This window comes from Pelodiscus sinensis, chromosome 11 (assembly GCF_052426305.1).
Source record: "Pelodiscus sinensis isolate ZL-2025 chromosome 11, ASM5242630v1, whole genome shotgun sequence".
In the NCBI taxonomy this organism is placed as follows: Eukaryota; Metazoa; Chordata; order Testudines; family Trionychidae; genus Pelodiscus; species Pelodiscus sinensis.
In genome coordinates this window covers 1,388,413-1,414,930 of record NC_143062.1, presented here as the reverse complement: position 1 = coordinate 1,414,930, position 26,518 = coordinate 1,388,413, and the positions used below count along the sequence as shown (strand labels likewise).

Here is a 26,518-nt window from a genome sequence, read left to right as displayed (position 1 = left end):
AAACAGTGAAACATCCAGTGGAAGGAAGGAGAAGGGAACAATGACAGCACGGATCACTTGCACCCTTGGAGCGCCACGCTCCAGCCTGGTCCCCGGGTTGTGCTCTGCCATAGTTGTATGACTCATGGCACCTGAGACAATGTGGAATAAAAGTAGGGCTGAAAAGAGAATGGCTGCTGCAAAGAGACCATGATACAGCCGGAGGATTTCCCAATAATCCAGCCTGACAGTGGACATTTCCAACCTAGCTGTGCCAGCAGGGCCGGAGTAAGAGCTTTAGAGGCCCTAAGCACTGAAAAGATGATGGTGCTCCCCCGTATGTAATTCAAAATAAAAACATTACTATCCCGTAAAATAAAATTTTATATTTCAAAACGACACAAAACTTACATGTATGCTGAAATGAAAATAGCTTCCTTCTAGATTTTCTGATTGCAAAATTCTGGATAAGTTCATCGAAGCTGACTCGACAAAGCATGTCCGTTTTCATACACAATAGGGAAAGTGAGTCAAGTCTGTCCTGACACATTGTTGTTCTCTGTGGGTTTTTTATTATTTTCAGCTGAGAAAAAGAGCGTTCTGCGGAGTTCTGATTTTTCCCATGATGACTACTTAGATCCTTTTTTTGAAATACCAAATATCGAATTTAAAAAAAAAAAACTCTTTTTTTTTGGTGCCCCTGCTTTGCTGGTGCCCTATGCACGTGCTTAGTCTGCCTATTGGGTGTGCCTTAGCCCTGTGTGCCAGCTCTGGGAAGATGCTTTGTGCTTACAAAAGAAGGCGCTTTGCTTATGTCACACAGAACAAATCAGCTTTGTGAATTGTGAAGAAGGTGAAACCCGTTTTGAGTAACTGCAAAAATCTTACTCTGTAAAATGGGGATAATGAGACTGTGCTCCTTTGTAAAGTACATCAAGAGCTACTGCCGCTAGGTGCTACTAACAGAATGGCCCTCTAATAGAAGTTAAGCAAAAGGTATTCAGTACAGTCTAGAATACATATGGGGGGGGAGCTCTTAAGTCTGAAGGTTGCCTAACAAAGGATGGCCCCTGGACCATCTTTCGCTCTAATTACGTCATTATTTGAATAACAAATGTTAATTTTTTTTTCTTCGTAGCCAGGACATTTAAGGCCCCAGTATCTCTGCTAACTGCCACCATTACCATTAAGCATCCCTGAATCTTAACTACTTATTTTGATTCGCTTTTTTTCCTAGGGTCAGTAAATCCTGTTTGCTGAAGGAAGCCACGAGGGTAGTAGCTTCCTGGATTCTCCCATAGTAAGAACCAGATTGTGCTCTCCTTTTAAGCTGGTGTAAACTCCCACTGATTTCAGCAGGCACTGCCTGAATAAGTCATGCAGGCCTGTTCTCTAACCATCTTTACAGGGAAGCACACCACTTACCGCACATGCCTCGTTTTTGTTACATTCTCCCAAAACTGTATTTTACATTTATTTACATTGTCATTATTATTTGTGTTCCTAGATGCTCCAGTGCTCCATTGTGCACAAACACATAAGAACATAAGAACAGCCGTACTGGGTCAGACCAAAGGTCCATCTAGCCCAGTATCCTGTCTGCCGACAGTGGCCAGCACCAGATGCCCCAAAGGGAAGAAACGACAGGTAATCCTTATGTGATCCCTCTCCTGTCACCCATTTCCAGACACATAGAGGTTAGGGATACCATTCCTACCTATCCTGGCTAATAACCATCGATGGACCTAACCTCCATGCACTTTAATGTTGGACCAAGGGACAGTTCAGATTTGCCTTGCATTGATTTGGGATCTTTAACATATTTTAATCAAGATGGGTCTGCACTAAAGCGCCAGGTCTGAAAACAGTGCTGAAGTGTGGAGAGTTTGTGATTTGGATCCCAATTTTGCAGCTCTGACTTCATTTTCCTTTCCTGTTAATAGTTTCCAGTTTTTGGCTCAGCACCGCAGTGTAAAATACCTCACTGCATTTCTCAATCTTAACCAGACCTCAAAGATTTTGGTATCCAGTTTGATATCCCACTTATATTAAGCTCCACTAAAGCTCATGCAGCATTATGGATGAGTAAGGACCCAAACTAATCCAAAATGACCCATTTTATGCTTAATGTCCTCTAGAGAAATTACGTCTTAGAGCCATTTGCTCTTCCTGAGTTTTTTTAACGGCAGCTTTCTATTCTCTTCTTCCAAAACAGGCAAAAATCAGGGAACTGTGTGGACCTTAAAAAGCACTATACAATGAATGCAAGTTGTTTGGTGCATAAATTAATGCTGTCCTCAAGCTGAATTATCTGAGCTGTCTCCTTTTGAATGAATCATCTACTTTATTGTTATTGCTTAGGTGGATTTTCAGTATTTACAGCTGGGAATGGCTCTAATTTTATAATTATACCACCAGGACCTTTTCCACCTGCTCACCTCCAGGGCATGGGATACAGAAGGAGCTAGTTTACTGGAGAAAAAAGTGATTACTAAATTGCAAAATCTGTGTTAGCTGCACGTATGAAACAGGCCATTACTTTGCTTTAAGTGAGGGATAATCAACCAGGTGTGTGCCTACCTGTTGGTGTTATACTCTAAACCCCCAACTTCCTTGCTCGCCTGCAAAAGATCTAGAATTCCTGCTGAACTTCCACTCTCCTTCTTCACTTTGGAGTTGCGGCCTGGCTTTGCCTCCGTGTCAATGTGAAGCGAATCTTCATCTGATGAGTCATCGCTCTGTGAAGGCAAGGAAAAATCTCAAAGAATTGCAGCCAGCTACATAAGTCTGTAAGACATCCAACAGTATTGGAGTTCCCCAAAAACTTGAGGAGAGAACTGTTGCTTTATTTTCACCATAAAAAGCAGGGGCATGGTTTGAACAGGTCTCTTTACAGCTCTGTAGTTACAGTATCTTTTCAGAGACAATTTCACGCTTCCGAAGAGTGTCTGACTTATGGAAGTTCATACTTATCGATCATCTAGGCAGTAGCAGTGGAAGGTTCCCCATGTTACCTTTCCAATGGGCTTCACTCTTGTTCTCAATGCTTACAAAGTGTCCATCATTCCTGGCCATGTCCTTGTTTTGTATTATTTCCCTTTCCCCAATGAAAGGGAAGGCCAGTGACAACATTTTGTTCCTGTAAAGTTATTTCCTATTTATTTCTTTGTCTTTTCTTCTCCTCAACCAGCTCTGCCCCTAAACTCCTGGAAAACCTGCCATCCCCTTCATTTTCCCATGGTCTTCATTTCCTGCAGTGCAGATACCATCTGCCTGGATTAAGAAGAACAAACAGAACTATTCTTGAAGTCCATTAATGTTGCTTCTTAACTGTCCAGAGGGATTGCTAATGAATGACGCGTGCCATCTTCCTTCCCCTCAGAGATTGGGCATGCATCTGCCACCTCTGTGCCACCATATCATGACACCCCAGGTGCCCAACCCTGCCTCCACTGAAAGACAATGGGAGTTCTTGGTGCCTTGTGGCAACAGCATCGTCCCATGCAACTCATTTGAGTGGGGAGATGTCTAAGGTTAAAATTCTGCAGAATGCTTGATGGGTCCTAGTCTCTATTTATAGGCACCACTACAGTGCACAATCAAGCCCATGTACTAACTATCCCCGATCTGCTGCAATATATTAATGCAGTCCACTGCAGATAGCTACATGAAAAGCCATTACAGTTGGATATAAATAAATCTGCAAAGTCTTTAGTACATTAAGAGTATGAATCTCATTTACAGTAAGGCCCTTTTACACTGCTCTGGCAGTTTGAAGTGGCTTTAGAGTGGCTGCAAATGTAATTCAATGACTATTTCATTGAGAGACTACTGACATACTCACGGGTTTTAAGTGGATCAAGGTCAGAGGATTGAGCACTCCATAGGATCAAGCTCTTTATTTATTTCTAAGTATGTGTAATGGCACACAGATACAACAAGTATAAGAACAGAATACGATATAATACAATAATCATAGAATACCTTGTACAATACTGATTCCACCTTTGGCTTCTTAACTGGTGTGTGTTGTAACGTTTCTTTTTTATCTGATAAAACTAAAAAAAAAGAAAACAGTTAACGTTGAAACAGACCTTTCACTAATTTCAGAAACAGCCTATCGAGTCTCAGAATGCAATTTAAGTCCATTGCATTTTTTTTTAATCTTGTGCTTCAAGTCACATGTACATGTTCTTTTTTTATAGTAAAACTTATGTTAACTTTAAAAAGTAGCTTTGGAGACATGGATACAATTTAATTCCCCAGAAATAGACAAAACAGGATGCAGTCTTACAAGGTAAATCTCTCTTCGTAGTGTTTTTCTTTCTTCTAATTGGAAATTCATCAATTTTCAGTTCGCCATCATCTGATACATACTCATATTCATCTCGCACAGGTTTTGGTTTATCTTCTTTAAAATTCTGCAGTGACCCGAACACACCAGGATTCAACTGGGTTTTGACTCCCTTGGAACTGTAGAGACAAATGTTATAAAATCAGAAACGATGGCATTTTTCACATAGAAAATGTATCAAGGAGACACAGACACAAAGCCACATATCAAGGTAATATTTATTTTATATATATATGGAATCAAAGCATGCTAGCTTTGAAGACAAAGTAGCAGTTCACACTGGTTTGCATGTGTTTTGTTTTGTGCAGATTTCACAGTACCAGATACTTAAGTGGGGTAAATCAAAATTGCTCCACTGACTTCAAATGAGCACTATGTTCACTTCAATTCAGCTTTATTGGTTATATAACACACATATACTACATGAAATCCTTTCATTCCATCTTAGTTGATTTATTTAGCATGTGCTCCACCTAATCTCTGGGGATATGTACATAGAATCCTAGGGCTGGAAGAGGCCTCAGGAGGTCATCGAGTCCAGCCCCCTGCCCAAAGCCTAAACTAAATCATCCCAGCCAGGGCTTTGTCAAGCTGGGACTTAAAAACCTCTAGGGATGGAGATTCCACCATCTCCCTAGGTAACCCATCCCAGTGCTTCACCACCCTCCTAGTGAAATTGTTTTTCCTAATATCCAACCTAGACCTCACCCACTGTAACTTGAGACCATTGCTCCTTGTTCTGCCATCCCTCATTACTGTGAACAGCCTCTCTCCATCCTCTTCGGAACCTCCCTTCAGGAAGTTGAAGGCTGCTATCCCCCCTCACTCTTCTCTTCTGCAGACTAAATAAGACCAGATCCCTCAGTCTCTCCTCATAGGTCATGTGCTCCAACTCCAGAATCATTTTGGTTGCCCTCTGTTGGACCCTCCCCAATGCATCCACATTCTTTCTATAGTTTGGAGGGGGCAGAACTGGATGCAGTATTCCAGATGTGGCCTCACCTGTGCTGAATAAATACAATATAAAATAAAAACTCAAATGGACAAGAACTCAAATCAGAAAAATAGCCCTCTGGACTGCAATCAAAACTTAGTCCATTTAAGGCACTATTCTCAAGCAACTGCCAGAGTAAACAGATAAACCTTTCAAATGGCCATTATGCCCAATAAATTTGTGTCAGATCAATGATCAAGCGCTCAGATGATGTTTCCAATAGCATGCATGACAGTTTCTCTCAGCTGTTGATATAGAGAGGGGTAGTCTTTAGGGCAGGAGCAACACAAGCACTTCCTCATAATCACTACATTTTGATTGATGGAGCCAATGGAAATTGTAAGAAGGCTCAGGATTTGACTCGTTGACCACAGTGGGGATTTTCCCCAATATTGATACCCAAAGAAAAGTAGCAGCCAGTTCACCTGGTTGTCTATCCCAACCACACCTACCAATAGACCCGCAATGTACTGTGGAAGAGGACAAGACCAAAGAAGAAAAGGGAGAGGAGGAAGAAGAAGGCAAAGCAAGAAGAGAGAAGAAGGACACCCCAGCTGCATCAAGTCAACTACAGTGGCATGCAGGAATAGATCACAGTGCAGAATCAGGCAGAATATGTCTCTGTATGGGTGTGTCTAGACTACAGGGTTTTGTCAATAAAAGTAGACTTTTGTCGACAAAACTATACCTGCGTCTACACTGCCGCTGAGTTCTGTTGACATAATGTCGACAGAACTCAGCAGTTTTGTCGACGACTGTAAACCTCATTCTACGAGGAATGACGCCTTTTGTCGACAGAGTTCTGTTGACAGAAGGTGTTACTGCATCTACACTGTCCTTTGTGTCTACACTGTCATGTCGACAAAGCGGCTTGCTTTATCGACAGAACTGGATGTAGTCTAGATGCTCTTTGTCGAAAGAAGCCTTTTCGACAGTATCTGTCAACAAAACTTCTGGCGACAAAAGCCTGTAGTCTAGACGTACCCTATGGCACACAGTATGAACCAATGCACAGCACACCCAGAAGGCTGGAATAGCTCCAGTGAAATTCAGCAGTGAGACTACCAGTTCAAGTATTTTATAGGTATATTATTTACTCAGTAATCCAGATCTTGTTTAATCAAATAAAGTGTAGAACTATGCTAGAAAATAGGGGATTTTTCCTTTTATTACTGTGAAAAGTGGGATTAAAAAAAGAGTAAATGAAAAAATACTGGAGTTTTAGCCTAGGGCAACTTTTTACAACCAAGATATAAACTACCAGTAAAAGAGATTTATAATTAACACATTCTAACTAGAAAACCTATGTAGAACAATACATGTACAAAATAATCTCAAATGCTTCTATATCTGTAAAACCACTGATAGGAATCTGATTTCCTCCCTAAGAAATATTTTACACATATTGTCAAAAGAATTTACTTACTTAAAAACAATATAAATGCAAGCACAATTTTTAATTTTGAACATAAGGTCCAGTTTCTTACCTACTTGTCTGAAAAAAACCCTATCCATAGAGTACAAGTATCTTTTGTAATTCAGTGTATAGTGTCATATTTTTACTTACCCAAGCAGTTTCTTGTTAGAGAAAGAAAATGTAAATTTATTGTCCTTATTTCCTGATAAAGGTGTCTTTTCCAATTTGTGTTCCTCTTCCATTTTTAATAATGAATCAGGCTTACTGTTCTACAAATCATGAAAACACAAACAAAATAAAGTTAATGTGTTACCAATATTTTTATATTTCTAAGCAAATCCTGGTATATATTACTAAATAATTAGGATACACGGAACATGTGTGTGTATGCACATGCTCACACAAAGAATTGTAGATGGATAAATGGTTGAGTTTTCGCCTGAGTTAGGCCCAATTCAGGAAAGCATCCCAGTTGAGGATATCACTTCAACACACATTTACCTTTAAACATATGCTTAAGTCCCTTTGAAGACAACAGCTGTTAAGCACATGCATAAAGATTAACATGTGCTTAGGCATTGCCCTAAATGGGAATGATCTTAAGCATGAGCTTAAGTGCATTCCTGAATCAGGCCTTCACCCAGATGCTCTTCCCAATGAAGTCCATCAGAACTGTACCCACACAACTAAGGCTATGTCTACTCTGCCGGTTTTGCCAGCAGTGAGTATGCAAATGAGGTGCTGATTAGCGTATCACTAAACCTCATTTGCATAATCTAGTCAAGCTGTTTTTGCACACAGGGGTTTTGTGGGAAAAAAAGGAGTGTGGACATTTTGGTTTTGCACAAAAACCCCATTTTCCGCAAGATCTTTATGCCTCTATGGGAAGGGAGAGGCATATGGATCTTGCAGAAAATGGGGGTTTTATGCAAAAACAAAATGTCCACACTACTTTTTTTCCCGCAAAAACCCTTTGTGCAAAAATGGCTTGCATAAATTATGCAAATGAGGTGCTGTGATATGCTACTCCGTGTCTCATTTGCACACTCAAATTTGAGCACTCATTTGCACACTTAGATGAAGCCTAAGGGTAAAATTAAGCATTGAGTCCTCCATCTTGCAAAGAAGCACACATTTTCAACAATATTTTCCTTGGTTTTATTTTTTGGAGAGAGGTTCTAACACACCTTGACATGTAAAAAACCAAATGTATATACGTGATTACCCTTACTAAAATTCTGCAGAGTAATAACGGAAGAGGATGTTAAGGAATCAAAAGACGTAACTATCAGCTTGATTCCATTGCATCAGTACTATGAATCCAAACAGTTCCTTGGAATTACCCATTGGTAGAAGCTTTTTTGGATGAATGGTACTGCCACAAACTGTTTTCAAATACACCTCCCTCAATTATCAAAATTTTGAACTTGTTACATAGAAGAAAGTTCGAAACTGGGATCTACATGAATCCAATGAGTCTAAAACAACAGGGAACACTCTTTATTTTGGCTCCTTCATGCTGCAAGTCTCTCTGAGAGAGAAAGGCTACGTCTACATTGGCACCCTTTTCCAGAAATGCTTAAAACGGAACAGTTTTCCATTATAAGTATTTCCGGAAAAAGCACATCTACATTGGCAGGATGCTTTTCCGGAAAAGCACTTTTTCCGGAAAAGCATCCGTGGCCAATGTACACGCGCTTTTCCGGAAAAAAGCCCCGATCGTCATTTTCGCGATCGGGGCTTTTTTGCGGAAAAGACTACTGTGCTGTCTACACTGGCCCTTTTCCGGAACAGTTTTTCTGGAAAAGGACTTTTGCCCGAACGGGAGCAGCATAGTTTTTCCGGAAAAACACTGACAATTTTACAGTAGATCGTCATTGCTTTTCCGGAAAAGCAAGCGGCCAGTGTAGACAGCTGGCAAGTTATTCTGGAAAAGCGGCTGCTTTTCCGGAATAAGTGGCCCAGTGTAGACACAGCCAAAGTGTTTTCATGTCACACATGTAACAACTGGGTAGTTACAGACACTCTTTTTAAAAAGATGGAATACGATAATACTTCCTTTTCTTCCTGGAAGCAAAACTTCCAAATTTGACCCTTCATCTATAGTACTGGCAATGATAATTGTTACATGTTTTATATTTTTTGGATTTTACGTGAAATCAGTTTGCGTTTTGTGTTGTCATCTTTTTTTAAAATAAAACCCTTACTCTCTTCTAAATTAGTAATAGAGATGTAGCAGTGTTAGTCTGGTGTAGCTGAAACAAAAGACAGGACTATGAAGCACTTTAAAGACTAACAAGATGGTTTATAAGGTGATGAGCTTTCGTGGGCCAGACCCACTTCCTCAGATCAAATTGTGGAAGAAAATTGGCATGATCATATATACCCAAGGGATACAATCAAAAAAAAGTGAACACAAATAAAATAGAAAAATCAGATTTTAGAACAGAGGGAGGATGGGGGGGAGGCTAATGTTAATGAGATAATTATAGTAGAGGTGATATGTCAATGAGATAATGACATTAAAGGTGATATCACCAATTATCACCTCTACTATAATTATCTCATTGACATTAACCTTCCCCCCACTAGTCCCCCCTCTGTTCTAAAAACTGATTTGTCTATTTTATGTGTGTTCCCTTTTTTTTTTAATTGTATCCCTTGGGTATATATGATCGTGCCAATTTTTTTCCACAATTTGATCTGAGGAAGTGGGTCTGGCCCACGAAAGCTCATCACCTAATAAACCATCTTGTTAGTCTTTAAAGTGCTGCATAGTCCTGCCTTTTGTCTCTTCTAAACTGTATGGGCACTATCCTCAACTAGCGTATATTAAAATACATTAGCACCACCAGTCATCCTCTGGTTAGGGCTGCCAACTTTCTAATCACATAGAACTGAACACCTAACCTAACCCCTTCTCTGTGGCCCTGCCCTGAGTTTGCAAAATCCCCCTCCCTCTATGGCACACGATCACCTGTCTGGAGCAGGGGGTCGAGATATGGAAGGTTGTATGGGCTCTGGGCTGGGGTGTGGGCTCTGGATGGGGTCAAATGAGAGGTTCAGGGTGCCGGAGAGGGTTCCTGGCTGGGGCAGGGGATTGAGGTGGATGGGCAGGTGAGGACTCCAGCCGGAGGTGCGGGCTCTGTGGCGAGGCCAGGGAGGAGAGGTTTGGTTTGGAGGACACTCAGCATTGGGGAAGACAGGTTGGGTGTGGCGGGGTGCAGGTTCCAGAGGGAATTTGGGTATGGGAGGGGAATCCAGCCTGGGGCAGTGGGTTGGAATGTGGGGAGGAGATTAGGAGTACGCAGCTTCCTGGCACCACTTGCACAGGTCCCAGGAAGCAGCCACCAGGTCCATGTGGCCCCTAGGACGGTGCATGGTGGGCAGCCAAGGAGGCGCCATGTGCTGTCTTGCACCACAGGCACTGCCCCTGAAGTTCCCACTGGTCACGTCCTGGCCCCTGGGTGCTATGGGGGCGGTGCCTGCAGGCTCAAGGGCAGCACATGGAGCGTCACTGGCAGCTGCTTCTGGGAGCCATGAGGAAACAGAGCAAGTAGGAGCCCTGCCTTAGCCCCGGGCCACTGTACCGCCGACTGGACTTTTAACAATCTGATTAACTGTGCCAACTGGAACTGCCAGGGTAACATACCAGCTGGGCATTCCAGCCAAAATCTGGACACCTGGTGATCTGGCTCAATGAGAGCAGCTTCTTTGTTAAGAATCAGAGGAAGGTACAGCTGTTCTCTCTCCTTTGTGTATTTTGGGGTGAGCGACTGGGGGGGGCCGTGTCTTTCATTTTGCAGATGATTAATCTTTTCTCATAAAGGCTGTAGAATGCTCTGGAATTAAGACTGCAACTATTACAGAATGAATGTTATAGATTACATTCTTCGTATTGCTCCAAAATGGCCTGGAGTCAGATTACTGCACTCCAGGAGTGAATTCAACCTAGGTGATGTATCTCAGGAGTCTTGTCTCAATGAAGCAAACTTAAATATGCAGGACCTGATTTGGATCTCTGGTTTGACACCATTGATAGTCTACTGATTTCACTAGAGTTTACTGAAGATTTAAACCGGTGTAATTCAGATCAGATCTGGGACTACATATTAGGGGTAAGATTATGCAGCACTGGCCTAATTCTGCTCCTATTGATGTTATTCTTGTTGGCTTCAAGATGAACTGAGCAGGACAGTAACATGTGCTTTGGAAAATCCCATCCTACATGTCTATTCTGACTGAAATTCTTTTAAATTATTCTATCTAATTCTGGGAGGCCTGATCCTCTGTAAATCTAGAGTAACACTAAAGGATTCAAGGGAATTACACTTTGTGAACCAATTAGCAAGACTGGGTTTAGGCCCTATATTTTCACATTGTTAGTACTATACTCTGCTGTAACATACACCACTTCTTCCCCTATTTCTAGTATTTCCCATTGCTGTGTGATACTCCAGCACAAGTTAACAGCAGACTTTACCTTATATTTCCATTTGGCTTCTGTTTTGCTCTTATTGTGCTCTCGAATTTCGAATTTCTCCGCCTCATTTTGCTTATTAACAGCTTCCTTATTGGGAACACTTAAGACATTCTTTGCAGCCTGTAAAAAAAAAAAAATCAGCACATATTCTTAAAAGAGAAAGAAATGAGCTCCACTTTTCCCAGGTTAGCTACCCTTCTCACTTTATATACAGATATCTGAATCATCTGGAAAACAGGAATATTTTTACACAGAAGAATCACACTAACATTGAGTCTTTGTGACAAAATAGCTGGAGCTTCAATAAAATATTAATGTGCAGAGAAATGTAAAAATTAGTTTTGTTTCTCCCTTGCCAAGGTCATTATAAAGAATGTAAAAACAACGAGTCTAGTGGCACTTTAAAGACTAGCACATTTATTTTATGCCCTAATAAATCTATGAGTCTTTAAAGTACTACCAGACTCTCTGTTTTTTCTGAAACAGACGAAGGCCAGCTCTACACCGCTGGAGAAAACTGATGTAAGATACACAATTACAGCTATGACAATTGTGTACCTGGAGGTGACTTACCTTTCATCGATTTTCTGGTGCGGCCCTACAGCAGGAGGTCGATGGGAGAAACTCTCCCATTGGCTTCCCTTACTCCTCACGACAGCGAGGAATACCGCAGTCGATGGGGGTGCCCCTAGAGTTCAATTTGGTCAGACTTTACTAGATCCGCTAAAGCGAACCCCAGAAGATCTAACACCAGAGAGTCGATCCTCCAGTAAGCATAGACAAGCCCTAACACAGCTACCCCTAGGAAACCTATAAAGAATGTTTTGATCTCATATCTGTTGCTTGATAGACATGTTTCACAAAGTGCATAGAAACTACTTTTGAGAAGCCTGGATATTATTTCTTATAGAACCTGATTTAAACAATTAAGTAAATTGGGTGGCAACCTGGTTCCTTTGCAGAATTCCCACAGATGTCAATGGAGTCAAGATTTCAATCACTGTGTTTTTCTTTTTCCTTCTTGAGCTACCCTAAACAGAAGTCTTACTCCGTGCTACTGAAAAAAAATCATTCAGAGTACTTAGAACAATGTGACGCACCTTCCCTTTCTTTGGCGTTTCAATCTTTGTCAAAGCCTCCTTTGTGTGCGCCTCCAGCAGGTCCAGATTGGGAATGGCGGGCGGCGGGCTTTCCTTCACCTTCTTTCCTTTCTTCTTCCCTTCTCCCTTGACTTTTGGAGTTTTGGGGAGCTTGGGGGGCTTGGGCGGTTTGGGAGGCTTGGGCGGTTTGGGGGGTTTCGGTGGCTTGGGGGTTTTCACAGCTTTTGGAGTCTTTTTTTTCAGAACTTTTTCTACAGGTGGTGGAGGGGGTGTCACTGGTACAGGCGATGGCGCTTCTTCCTTCTCCACAGGACAGATTTCCTCTACCTTCACGTTGGCACTCACTTCTGTTTTGTTGACTTTGAACGCGTTCTATAGTTGGGCAGAACATGAAACACAGTCAGTTCCAACTTCCAGGCCATTCATTATTCTGTAGCATCCCCCCTTCGTGTGGACGATAAATCCCCAACACCATTGTATAATGATAGGGGTGCCCGAAGCCAGGCTGGGCAGGAAATGGAGAACACTACAACCTACTGAAATTATGTTGTGCTGGCTTAAAATCTTCCCCACTCCTCCTTGGCAATTATTTAAGGTACAAGTCTGGTCAGAACCAACTCTTGTAAGAAGTTCCCCTGGATCAGTAATGAACACATCCGGCTATGGGTAGGACTTTCAGAGAAGCTCAGGTTATTATTTATTACGTGTATCGCAGTAGGAGCCACAGTCATGAACCTGTTATGCTAGGCACCGTACAAACATGCAGTAAAAAGCTTGTTCTTTCCCCAGAGAGTTTACTGCTTGGCTGTGTCTACATTGGCGCGATCTAGCGCAAAAGCAGCCGCTTTTGTGCAAAAACTTGCTGCCTGTCTACACTGGCCGCGAGTTCTTGCACAAGTACACTGACGTTCTAATGTGTGAAATCAGGGCTTCTTGCGCAAGAACTATGATGCTCCCGCTCAGGAAGAATCCCTCTTGTGCAAGTGTTCTTGAATTGTTCATGAATTTCTTGCGCAAAAAAGTCCTATGGTTAAAATGGCCATCGGAGCTTTCTTGCTCAAGAGAGCGTCTACACTGGCACGGATGCTCTTGTGCAAAATCATGCCAGTGTCGACGTAGCCCTTTAGTGTTACCCTCACTCGGCTCCATTAATATTTTATCATGGACTACACAGGAGCACAACTAGCCCTGTGCTGTGCATTTAGCCAACAGTGCAATCCTTTGAAAGAAAATCCACTTGTATGTAAGTCATTAGTGCTGATTCTCTGGTGCCCTGAAGCTGTTCTGTGCAGCTCCAGTGGTGCAAGGCACCCCGAAGATGGCAGATCCAGCCATTGGAAGTTCCCAACCTAGAGGAATCCTCAGGAGGCCTCCAGCTTTCCAGCTTGCTTCTGCAATGTTCTCTCCCAGCGACCAGTGCTGAGAACATAGCTAGGTTAAAGGGGTGCAGCTGGAGTACCCTTATACCAGGGGTCTCCAACCTTTTTAACCACAAGATCACTTTTTCAATTTCAAGTGTAATGTAAGAGCTACCTTAAACCAAATACCCTCACCCCACTTCCTTCCCACCCCTTTTTTGAGGCCTCACCCTGCTCACTCCATCCCCCGTCCTCACTCACTTTCACCAGGCTGGGTAGAGGGTTAAGGGGCAGGCTCTGGTCTTGGGCCAAGAGGTTTGGAGTGTGGGAGAGGCTCCGGGCTTAGCCCAGGGTGGGGGATTGGGATCCAGGAGGGGTGTCAGGGTGCAAGCTCTAGGAAAGAGTTTGGGTGCAGGGGGACTCATGTCTGGGGAAGAGGTTGGTTGCAGGAGGGGTTCAGGAAGCAGGCTCTGACTGGGCACCATTTAACTCAGATGGCTTCCGGGTGCAGGAGCAGTGGGGTTAAGGCAGCTTACTCCTGCCCTGCCTTGTACCACTCCTGAAAGCAGCTGGCATGTACAGCAATGGCTCCATGTGCTACCCCTCATCTACAGACACTGACCCCACAGCTTCTACTGGCCACGGTTCCCCATTACGGATCAATGGGAGCTGCAGGAGTGGTGTCTGCAGGCAGGGACAGCATGTGGAGACCCCCTGCTCTGGCTTTCTCAGGGGCTGCAGGGACATGGCAGCCACTTCCAGGGGCAATAATTCCCACAGGGATAATTACTCCTGCCACAATTGGTTAGGCATTTTAGAACTCACTACTCAAAGCATGAGAGAAATGAAAGTGATGAAATGCACAGACAAGTCAAAAACTAAAACTAACCCACTTAGCAAGCAGTGAAAGATGTAACAAGACCCCTCACATGTGTGTTGGGTCGGGGATGAGAGTGAAGGGCAGTGTGTGTTTGTGAGAGTGACAGCTTTGCATTGCCAAGCTCCCTCCATCCTCTTCTCCCTGTGTGGAGATGGGGTGCAGAAGTGGGGAGAGGAAAGACACCCTGACATCAGTGCCCCCCCTCTCTTCCCTCTCACACTCTGCAGAGCAAGCAGGATACTCCCGGGGGGCAGCTCCAAGGCAGAGGCAGGAGCAGCATGACAGTGGGTGAAGGGGCAACTGAAGTGCTGACACTTGAGAGCTTCCTGACCAAACCGGTCAGGATCCCCTGTCAAAGGTTCCAAGATCTACTGGTAGATCCCAATCTACTTAGGGTTAGGGTGACCACTGCCTTACACCCAGGGCCGAGCCAGGCAGCTGATAGCAGCTGATGGAGGGCACCTGATGGCAGCTGTAAGGACACGGGGCCCTGCATGGCCCGGTGTGCACACTAGCAGCAGTGGCTGGGCCAGGCTGGGCAGCGCCGTGCGCCCTTGGGGCAGGCCCTGGGCTGCGCGCCAGTGGCTGCGGCTGGCCCGCGCATGCGCCAGGCACCAAAAGGGCTCAGGCTGGCCCTGCTTACACCCACCTGATCCCCACAGCCCAGAACAATCCTTGGAAACTACTGAGAGCCAGCTCAGATCCCAGCTACTCTAATCTTAATCAGAGCCTTGACTGATATTCAGGAGACTGAGGGATGGTAGCACAAAGGTATCATAAAAAATGCACCACACTAGGGACTCCGGCGGGCTGACCCATAGCCATGCTGGATCGACGTACCGGTGATCAGACGTATTTGTAAAGCTAAATTTGACATTCCAAAGCAGGGGTGGGGAACCACAGGCTTGCCTGGAGCCAGGCCCCCCGAGGCTCAGGGCCACTCCCAATACGGGGGAGCCCACATTGGCACGCCAGCCCACATTGGCACTCCCCACCACAGGGCTAGAGCATACAAAATCTCCTAGCCTGAGCCTGTAGGCACTGGTGTGCAAGTGTATTTCTTCCTTCCCTGTCGGGGCCATGTCAATGAGGGTTCTTGTTTGTTTGTTCGTTTTGTTTTGCTTCCTTCTTGTGTGTGGCCCCTGACTGATCCAAACAGGCTCCCCACCCCCTGTTCTACAGTAGCAGGATGCTTGTTCCCAACGGCAATAACCCGTCACACAAGCTGCACTTCCACAAGCAGAAAGGACAGTATCAAAGAAGTTAATATTAACTAACTATATTTTAAGATGCAGAGAGTCAGTATTTCCTCAGTTTGGTCTCCGGATTTTGTATTTCCTTTTCTTTTTTCCAGAGAATTCCAATATGGGGGAAAAAACCCTTGTGCTGTTCTTATGTTTCAAATGCAAATCAGACCTCACAATACATCTCAAATTAATTCAGATGTGAGAATGCGGCAGAACCATGTTTCACACTGCCAGGTAAAATAAGCAGTAAAAAGCTGCCCAAATAAAATTAACAGCTTCTAATTAAAAAGAAATTGTTTTCTGCTGTGGTTGCCATTCTGAGCCTGCATTAAAAGGCATAAAGGGAAGAGACAGATTTTAACCGCAGTGATGTAAGGCAGCGGTTCCCAACCGCTGGGCTGCGGACCAGTGCCAGGCCGGGAACCGCTGGCTGCTGGGCCGCGGCAGCTCTGGGGGCCGGGGGTAGGGTTCACCCCCAGCACCTCCCCTCCCATCATGGCTTTTGGGAGAGACGTGTCCTGCCCCACCTCTCAGCCAACCAGGGCCGGGCAGGGGCGTAGTCTCCTCCCAGATGTGGAAGAGCTGTTCACTGCGCGGCGGAAGGGCCACGTGGAGCCCGGCACAGCAGCCTTAAAGCATCAGTGCTCAGCTGGAGGCTGGGAGACAGCACAGGGCTAGGTGAGGGGGACAGGGCAGGCACTGGGGGCTTCGGGGGCAGGGCTAGTGCTTGGGGGCTCTAAGAGGCAGGAGGCTGACACTGGGGGGCACTGAGGCATCTGGAGTGGGGAGCTGGTACTGGTGGACTCTGGGGGTGGGGTTAGTAGTGGGGGGCTACGGAGACAGGATTGGCACTGGGGGGCTCTGGGAATGGGGCTAATATTGGGGACTGGGCATTGGCACTGGTGGGGGTTGGGTGCAGTGGGGCTGTGACACAGGAGGCTGGCACTAGGGAGTCTGGTTGGGGGCTCTATGGGGCGGGGGGCTGGCAATGCGGCATTTGGGATGAGGCACTGGCACTGGGGACAGAAGGCTAGCACTGGGGGGTTGGATGTAGGGGACTCTGGGGTCAGCGGCTGGTGCTGGGGGCTAATGGAGGGATGGGGGCTCTAGGGATTAGGGCTAGCACTGGAGGTCTCAGGGGGCCGGGTGTACCCCAGTCCTGGCCCCCAGAGCCACCGCAAATATCTGGTTTCAGCTGCGGCAGCTGCTCGCCATGTGGCAACTGCAAGAGATGAAGCCGGCTATTCACGGCGGCTCTGCGGGCTGGGTCTTTTGGCAGACCAGTAACATTTTATTTGCATATTTGAATGTTTGTTATTTGCATAATGAATATGCAAATGTGCAAATAAAATGTTGCTGGTTCGCCAAAAGTTTGTGAATGGGTTTGCCAGTCCGCAGTATAAAAAAGGTTGGGAACCACTGATGTAAGGCATGGGAGGGAAGGAGTTGGAGCAAAACTCAATACACAGCGTTGTAGTGTATCTGCCATTAAATATATGGGGGTAGTTATTACTCTTGATCTACTGTAGGACTCCCACCAATCGCAATGAGTATTGTGCATATCTATTAAGAGGTCTACCATATATGGCCTATAGGTCCGGATGCCACATTATTAATTAATTATTATAATTGTTGTTAATCATGTTTATTCCAGTAGTGGCCAGGAAGCAGGTGAACTAGGCACTGTACAAACAGAGCTGCAGTAGACAGGCCCCTGGAAGGGTTTCCATTCTCAAGAGAGTGCAAAAGAAGGGGTGTAATACATGATTTTTTTGTGGGGAACTGGAGTCTGTTAAGTGGGGATTAGCTGAAGGGAGAGGGGTGCGCAGGACAGAGCCGATGACAATAAGAAGGAGAAGAAAGAAGAGAAGAAAGTGGAGCAGATGTGGAGTAAAGCTGAGGTGAAGAGAGCATGAGGCAGAGTAAAATGGGGTTTGAATCAAACATCCAGTCAGCACTGGAGAGGGAATGCAGCACAGGAAAGGGAATGCCTTCACAACATCACTGTTCCTAAATGTCCCATTAATTTTCTGATAGGAATGCAATGAGAAAAAAATCACTTATTTCAATCATTTTCCAAGGTATGGCAAGGCTTACGAAAAATGCATGCTGTCATTAGTAATATGGAAAGACTACCAACCTCACTTAATCTGATTTCTTTGGCAAGGTCCTTGATAAGTTGCGCTGGTTTAAAGTGTTCCGGGAGTTCATCTTCATGCTCTGCTAGAGCCTAGAACAAAACACAGCCACTGCGCTGTTGTCAAATTCTTAATATTATTTTCACACCCAATCAAAAGACTTGTCAACTGACCTATCTCTATTTTTTTCTACCTCTTCAAGTCAAGCAACACAAACTTTAGAACTGAATCAGTTAATAGAATGGGACAAACATGTTTTTACCCAGTCCGTGTATTATTTCTGTTTCCTGTGGATAACTACTTATAAAATCAATGGTTCTTTTCTAATCCTTACGGGTGATTTCACAACGGTAACACTTTCTTGCTTTCCTCCCTTTGCACCTTCCTTTAATAAATTCATTTCCAACAGCTTCACCCGGAAGACAGGTTAGAGAACCTCTCCGAAGCGTTTCTTAATTGAGGGTAATAGCTTAATCCCTTGCTGCCAGAGTGGATCGGGCGTTCCCTGGTAGCACTGATGGAATTTGCACTCATTATACCATGTTACAACATCCCAAGCCCTGATGTCAATAACTGCACCAGACCTCTAGGCATTATTATTTGCTTGCACTTTTTTGTCCCACTATTTCACATCTGCTTAGCAGGCAGACCAGTGGTTCTCAACCAGGGGTACACATACCTCTGAGTGTATGCAGAGGTTTTCCAATGGGAACTCAATCCCTCTAGATCAGTGTTTCTCAACCTGGGGGCTGCTGTCCCTGAGAGGGGAATCACAGGATAGGTTTTGGGGGGAGGGTCACAACAAGTGCAGGATTGGCATTAGGAGGTGGCAAGTGGGGAAATTCCAAGGGACCCATGCCCCAGGGAGCCCTGTGAAGCTAAGTTCCATGCTTCACCTCCACTGTCTGGGGCTTGGGCTTCAGACAAGGCCGACAAGTATTACAATGAAATAGAAGTACAATATTTACATTGCAATCGATTTATTTTATACTTATATGGTAAAAATGAGAAAGTCGGCAATTTCTCAGTAATAGGATGTTGTGACACTTGCGTATTTTGGGGTCTGATGTTGTAAACAAATGGTTTTTAAGTGAGGCAAAATTTGGGGTACGCAAAACAAATCAGATTCCTGAGAGGGGTGCAAGTAGCCTGGAAACGTTAAGAACCACTGAGGTAGACGAACAGAGTGACAGTGAAGAGAAGACTTCCAAAACAGAGTCTGCCCTTCTTGACACAATAATATGGCTATTCTGACACCCAAAGGACATGGACTGCAGAATATTAGGCCAGGTCTGCACTAGAGCCAGCAGCTTAGCTTAAGGTATGCAACTCTAGCTATGTAGAATACATAGCTACAATCGGCTTATCTTAAGCCCAGCTTGGTGGCATCTCCACAGCGGGAGGCCGACAGGAGCAAATGCTCCCGTTGGCTTCTCTTACTCCTCGCAAAATGAGGAGTACTGGACATCGGCGGGGGCACCCTCTGAGTTTGATTTAGTGAGTCTTAACTAGACTCACTAACTGGAACTCTGGGAGATTGATCACAGCCGCAGCATTCTTCCATGTAATAAAGACAAGCTCTTAAGGACCAACACTTGAGTCAGCTTTGCTCCTCCACTGCTGTGGGTGCATCTAAGCTTTTGCACATAAATAAGGGATAGACACGTAAGTGATCTAAACTCTGTGCCCTCCACTGATCATGCCCTGCTAAAACAGAGCTTTGTCGGAGAATCTGATTTTACACTGTGTCAATCACAGCAGCAGATTCCCTAATTGGTACGCTGGGATGTACTGAGACATTCAGCCGCTAATCTTAAGAGACATGGAAAAGCAAATCAATTCTATGCGGGAACAGTCATGAAACAGACACACTTTGTATTAAAGTTCCAGTAGTAAATAGCTCATAAAGGACAAATGATAGCTTAGCAAATTAATAAACTGCTATAGAATCCAACCGATTAAAAGGTGGCTTATAACCCTGGCATAAAATCAATTAATAAAATCTGCTGATACGTTTATAACCCCCTATACTATTGTCATGGCTGTGACATGCTTATGACATCAATTAATCACTCATTAACCCTTTATATACTAGCTATGAACATTCAGTTACGAGTCCATGTGTGTCACTTCATAACATTCCCATTTATGAGTTGCAGCCTGTAGCATAGTGGGCTTCACTGCCACGGGCACCTCCTACTGGTCACTCAGGGAATTAGCTCTTTGGTGCTGGAATGCCCCCATCTGGCTGGTGTTATGCCTGCTGTTGCCTACCCTTCGCCACTCTGTTAGGACCCACATCCCTCCCAGACTGTGGCGTCCTCCCTCTGGGTATTGCCCTGCTACAGTGCCCCCACACTTTGGGGTCCTCCCACTCTGGGAAGCTCCAACCCCTTGTGCTCGCCTTGCCTCACTGACCCACTACAAGTCTTCATCTAGCCGCTTACCTCGGAGCAAAGCACAGTCTGAAATAGCCGCTCATCATTGGCAACAGGTTGAGGACCTGCTGCCTTTGCCTACAGTGGCTGCCTCTCTGCAGCCCTACTAGCTTCAGAGCTTGCTTTAGGTTCTGTAGCCTGGGAGTTTGCCTGGCCAGAGCTTCTCCAGCCCTGCCTGCCTTTCCTCAGCCCTGCCCTAAGTCAGGAAGCCGCTAGCTTCCCTGGCAGCTAGGTCCCTCCTGCTCCACATCAAGAGTGAGTCTGTCTCTCCCCCTCCAGGATCCTTTATTTATACTGCCCTCAGCGGGGCCCTAATTGGTTCATACCAGCCGCAGCTGCTGGCTCCACAGTGCCAGCCCTCTCCCCCGGGCTGGGTTTTAACCCCTTAAAGAGCCAGTGCGAGGCAGACGCCCTGTCACACAGCCATAGAAGTGAGGCAGAGTTGATCTGACAAGACGCATTCCTGATTACTTTTTCCTATTGCTTTTCTTAGTTAGGAGCAAGAAGCCAAAGCAGAAGAAAAAAAAAAGACTTGTCTGGAGCTAGAAATGCTGTTTCTCTTTGCCTTGACCAGCTCCATTCTCCTTTCCACATTGAACCTCTTTATCCTTGTGGGAACCACCAGAACATGTGCACAGCCGTATCTCTCTCCGAGAAGGAATGTGCCACCCACTTCAGTCCCCTCCTGGAGAGACAACTTCCACTGACAGGAACTTTTGTAATAGCCTCTACTGAAACAGTTGTAACTTTGGTACAAGTCTGTATTGCCCATAGGCGTCACGTGCTAAAAACTCTTCTCCTGACAAGTTTACAGCAAGGCACATCGCTTTTACTCCTACTCCAGTGGCTCCTAGCCTTTTCGGGGATACAGATCCCTTTTCAATCTACTAACATTTCACATCCCCTTCTTCCCCCGCCGAACAATATGGCTGTGCCTGCAACGTGCATGTCCCTCAGCCCAAGCTGCTTGCTAAGCCGCGGGAAGCAATGCGGGTTTAAGGATGTGCTCACTGCAAGAGGCTCCACACGGACCCCCTACATTATCACCGGACTACAGGTTGGAAACCACTGTCCTACACTAAAAGAAGGCATCAGGCCAGATGTTTAGGAGGTGTAAATGGGAGTAGAACCACTGACTTCAGTGCAGCTGCTCAGATTTACACCAGCCAAGGAAAATGTCAAAATCCGTCAAGCTGTGTTTCCATCGACACTATCTGTAAGAGCCACACCAAGGCAAAAAAATCTGTGTAAAATTCAAAAACAAAGGGAATTTGACTGATTAAAGGAAGGGAAGAGATTACTGGGATCACTCATAACAGGGCTCTCCTTTAAAAAGACTGTCCCTTAGAAAGAGGGTCAGAGGGTTGGTGATCGCATATGGTGCCTTCTCTATATATATATGGCTGAATTATATACCAGGTAAGTAGTTTATGAAAGTGCTCTCCATTTGACAGTTGCTGGGTGGCCTATGTGCAGTGACGGGTGGTATTAGTTTTTGTCAGCAGACTTCACCAGCCACGGACTGAATGGAGTATGGAGACTGAACTAGCCTTGTACCTCTGCAAGTGGCTCCTCTCAATCAGGGCTGAACTACACCAGAAGTAATGCCACACAGGTCAGCTGAGGTTAACTGGTGTATTTGAAAGGAGAGTCAAGCCTACACGTTCTTGAATCTTTTGAAGTCTTCTCTAGCTTCAAGGCCTACAACTTGTCAATTCATCTTGGTTTTCAAGAAGTAGAGACAACTTCCATTTTTGTGCACATAATCATACACCTGACATTTTTGTATCACAGGCTATCAACTGCTCCACTAATAAGACAGCCCTCTACCTCCTTCTCTCTAAGGGTGTGTCTACACAGCAAGACTTACCTCAAAATAAGATATGCAAATCGAGCTATGTCAACAGCATAGCTTATTTCGAAATAGCTTATTACAAAATTGGGAGCAGCTACACTGCACTTATTTTGAAATAGAGCTCTCTTCCTCTGACTTCCCTTACGCCTCATACAATGAGGCTACGTCTAGACTGGCCTCTTATTCCTACGAGATCCTCCGGAAAAGGGCTTTATTCCGGAGGATCGCGCCAGTCTAGATGCTTTTTTCCGGCTTTTCCCCAAGCCGGAAAAAAAGCGGCGGACATGTTTATTTAAATCCCGCAGGGGATATTTAAATCCCCCGCGGATTTCCCTATTCCAAAGTTGGAAATTAGCATGGCTATTTCGTAATAGGAGCCAGTCTAGATGTAGCCTGAAGGTTACAGGAGTTGGAGTAAGAAGTCCTTCAGCTCAACAGTATTTCGACATTATTTTGAAATAATGGCCTGCTGTGTAGACGCAGACTACATTATTTCCAAATAACACTAGTTATTTCAAAATAATGTTGCTGTGTAGACGTACCCTAAGAAACTAGGATTACTGATTTTGCTGATTTTGCTTCTGTCTTCTTTGTTCTTGCTACAACACAAACCAATGAAATAGATTTAAAAAAAAAAAAAAAAGATTTTCCTACCTGTTTTTTAGTCCACGACCTGAAAGCACCATTAAGAATTTTTGCCCCTTGGACTAAATGAGAAGAAGGCTGCTGTCCAGCTTTGTGCAAACCTAAACAAAGGAAATATTCAGTGATGGTGGCCAATTTTCTATTTAAAATTCTTTATTAAAAACTGTCTTGCTGTGCACTTGCGGTGGATGAGCAGGGGTTTGCAGCCAGCAGGTCACACTCACTGAAAACTAATCATATCTATAACTTTTATAGTACTAGTGAATATATTTACTGTGCCTTAATCCATTCCTCAACCAGCCTCAATTCCGCTCTGTTTCGGTATGTTACGTCTCTATTTGAGTTTACAATGGAAATTAGCTGGTTCCCAGTCGAGATGTAAAAGATTGTTTAAAAAGATAACCATATAAACACAAAAAATCCTAGTGGTTACACGCACTGCGGACTCTGCAGTATAACTTCTATACTGCAGAGTCTGCGGTGCAACCAGCTCCCTGGGAGTAGGCATGTCACAGTAACAGAAACCAATAGGCTGATACTTATTGGTTAACCATTTTAACGGTTACACTTTTACACCCCTAATTCCCAGTTAGCTCAAATTAACTACCAAGTGTGAACATGCTAGTCTAGACACTGTACAAACAGCAAACACTGATCCTATGGTGCAAATGTTTCTGGTTTATGCTAGTGCTTGGATTCTCATTGATTTTGGTGGGCTTTAAATCAGGCCCTTTGCCTCGTATATCTGCTGCTGTCTTTTACTTCTGCTAGAATTAAATAATATCGTCAACTGTTCTGGTTACTTTAAATAAAAAACTGGTATCTAAAATTCTTCATTAAAGAGGGCTTCCACAGATTAGACGCCTTTGCTTTCATCAGACAAATAATTTATCTTTTCTCTTGGAGATATAATGTACCTTATATAATTCTGCTTTTTATAGTTTTATAAGTTGACTGCTAAGACACAAGGAGACCCTCCTGAGGCCCACATTTAGATGAAACTTAAGTCTTATTTAAGTATATCCATTTCTTTTATTTATTTAAAAAAATCTCTGTGTGTTTCTCTCTGGATGATGCTATGACAAGAAATTAAGGTGAGGAGCAAAATAATTACAGTAAATAAAACTAATTTGTGTGCTGCCTATCTGTGTGAGGTTATATAATATATCTGTTAACAATGAAGCAATCCAGTTTAGCAGCTCCTGTGCTCCCAGAAAACTTTACTTTTCAGTGTCTGCAAAGGTCACGTTGGCATTTCCAAATGACTGGATTCTGCAGCCTTTACAACCAGATGATTAGCAATTTGCTGCACAAGTAGTTCTGTTAAAAACAACACAGCACCTGAGAAACAAGGCACTACTCAATGTAAGGTTGGCAGAATTTGGTGCTAATTTAGACAAGGCATGACTGTAAATCTGGCATTCAGACTCTTGGAAAAAGCTGCACTGCCTTGCCAAGGGATTTAGTTATAATACAGTTATAATACAGTTGTCCTGTGATAGAGCTTAGTTCCCACTAATTGTGTTTTAAACTCTCCTAAACTGTTTGGGGCTTTAGCATAGATAAACAGCAGAGATAAGCTCCTCTCTGCATTACAAAAGGTAATAAAGCTTTTAAATGATTTAGGGAGGGGTGTTGCTGTACTGTAACTGGCATGGTTATCCTAGTAGGTTAGAAACGATCAAAGTCAATGAGTACTTTCCAAATTTGTGTATGTACTTTTTAGCCTACACACCAGCGATGCACATTTATTCCTTACCTTCTGCTGATATCTTAAGTAAAATGCAAAGACTTGATTCTGCTAGATCAAAAACTAGTGATTTTGGCCTCTGTCCATCTTTTGGCTTGCACACCGGCAGAAAATAATGGAAACTCTATCTTCACATAACCACAGCTGAGAAAACAAAGTGCACGGAACAGTGTTCTACCTTTGAATGTCTCTAGTAGATGCTTTCCCATGTACCAACATGCAGTTTCAAAGTTTGGAAACTGGGTTAGGCTGACAATTTTCAACCGTCTTTCCACCTCGTACGCTCTGTGATACAAAGCAAAAATGCACATTAAGTGTAATGACCTGCAAACAGCATTACACGTGAAAGAGAAAAGGATAGCTCATTGACAGACTAAAATGCAAACATATTTGGATTTTTTTCCCCAAGGTTTGTATTTTTTAATCAACAAGGCTGTAATAAATCCTAAAACACAATGTTAAAATAACACAAGTAAAAAGATACAGTAATTCCTCATTTAACACTATAGATATGTTTCAGAAAATGATCGTGTTAAGTGAAAACGTGTTATGCAGGGTCAATTTTCCCATTGAAAATCATGGAAAAGGTGGGGGTTGCGTTTCAAGCAGTGGTGTTAAATGAGGAATTACTGTACTGTAAATTAAGGACGGACAATTTGTCTAACCTCAGAAGAGACCTTTATTTTTGGTAAGGTCTCCAGCTTAAGAATGCTAAGCACTGGGTAACTGACTAATCAAATAGTTGATGTATTTTGCATAGACTATTCAATTAGTCGATAGGGTGGCTCCGCCTTTGAAGTGTAGCAACAGCAACTTCAAAGCAGAAAGCACCACATGGAGCCTGGGGTCAGCTAGGGACTCACTCACCCCGGGCTCCGTGTGGTGCTGCCATTTTGAAACGCCACGAGGAGCCAGATGCAGGGCTTCCCCCCAGCATTTCAAAGCGGCAGCGCTGCATGAGCCTGGGGTCAGCTGGGTAGTCCCCAGCTGATCCTGAGTTCCCTGGTGTTTCAAAGCGGCAGCGTCACATGGATCATCCCGGGCTCCACATGGCGCTGCCGCTTTGAAGTACCCCCTCTCTCTTATAGAGGCAGCAAGGGGGAGGAAAGCGACTAGTCCACTATCCTGTAGACTATCCAATAAGCACTTGCTTATCAGACAGTCGACTAGTCCTTCGCATCCCTACTCCAGCCGGGCTATTCAGAGGGTGGCCTATATTCAGAAGGGTGCACAGTGTGTTGTAAGGTGCCTCTCCCAATGTGATGTAGCATTTATCTTTTTTCCCAGTGCCCTCCTGTGTAAATTAAAACACCAGACTGTAGGTCTCCTCTGCAAGGGGGGAGCATGTCAGCAGCACGTGGAGACATACCCAGGTCACTCACAAATTGATAGCCGTCAATCTATGGCAACAGAGACTTCAGAGAAGGCCCGCTTGGAACCCTGGGTAATTACTCAAATGGCTAGCCCATGTGGAAGTGCGTGATGCCACAGCCTCAGCACTATTGGAATGTGAACTAGCCAGATCAGCAGCAGAGTGCAGGGTAAACAAGGTTAAACAGACTTTACCACACTTCTCATTTGGGGAATATGGAATTTATGTTATTCAACCACTTCTTTTTTTACAATGATACCACTGAGCCAGATTGGAACTAGCCAGGATGTGTCTACACATTTGCCATTAGACCCAACAATCCACGTGCAGGGATACCCATAGATACCCTAATCTAATCAAGTGTGAGGGTAAGTAATGTCCTGGAGAGTCTAAGTGCAAGTGGGTTTAAGAACGCAGAAGTGCCTAACTTTTGCATTACATCTGACTTTGGCTTGTAACACACATGGATATAATTATTAAATATTCAAGCTAATTCTTAGCAGAGAGT

The 26,518-nt window shown here is 44.2% G+C and overlaps 1 protein-coding gene across 1 annotated transcript in view; it reads right to left on the bottom strand.

Annotated features, from left to right (window-relative positions):
• PHF2 (PHD finger protein 2) overlaps positions 1 to 26,518 on the bottom strand; it is a 177,128-nt gene that overhangs the window by 23,659 nt on the left and 126,951 nt on the right. The window contains exons 9-17 of the mRNA XM_075939694.2: positions 24,817 to 24,923; positions 22,898 to 22,989; positions 17,953 to 18,042; positions 12,328 to 12,699; positions 11,228 to 11,347; positions 6,895 to 7,013; positions 4,274 to 4,452; positions 3,964 to 4,037; positions 2,560 to 2,717 (exon numbers count right to left, since the gene is read on the bottom strand). Coding sequence (XP_075795809.1) covers positions 2,560 to 2,717; positions 3,964 to 4,037; positions 4,274 to 4,452; positions 6,895 to 7,013; positions 11,228 to 11,347; positions 12,328 to 12,699; positions 17,953 to 18,042; positions 22,898 to 22,989; positions 24,817 to 24,923 — 1,311 coding nt within the window. The remainder of the gene's footprint in view (positions 1 to 2,559; positions 2,718 to 3,963; positions 4,038 to 4,273; positions 4,453 to 6,894; positions 7,014 to 11,227; positions 11,348 to 12,327; positions 12,700 to 17,952; positions 18,043 to 22,897; positions 22,990 to 24,816; positions 24,924 to 26,518) is intronic.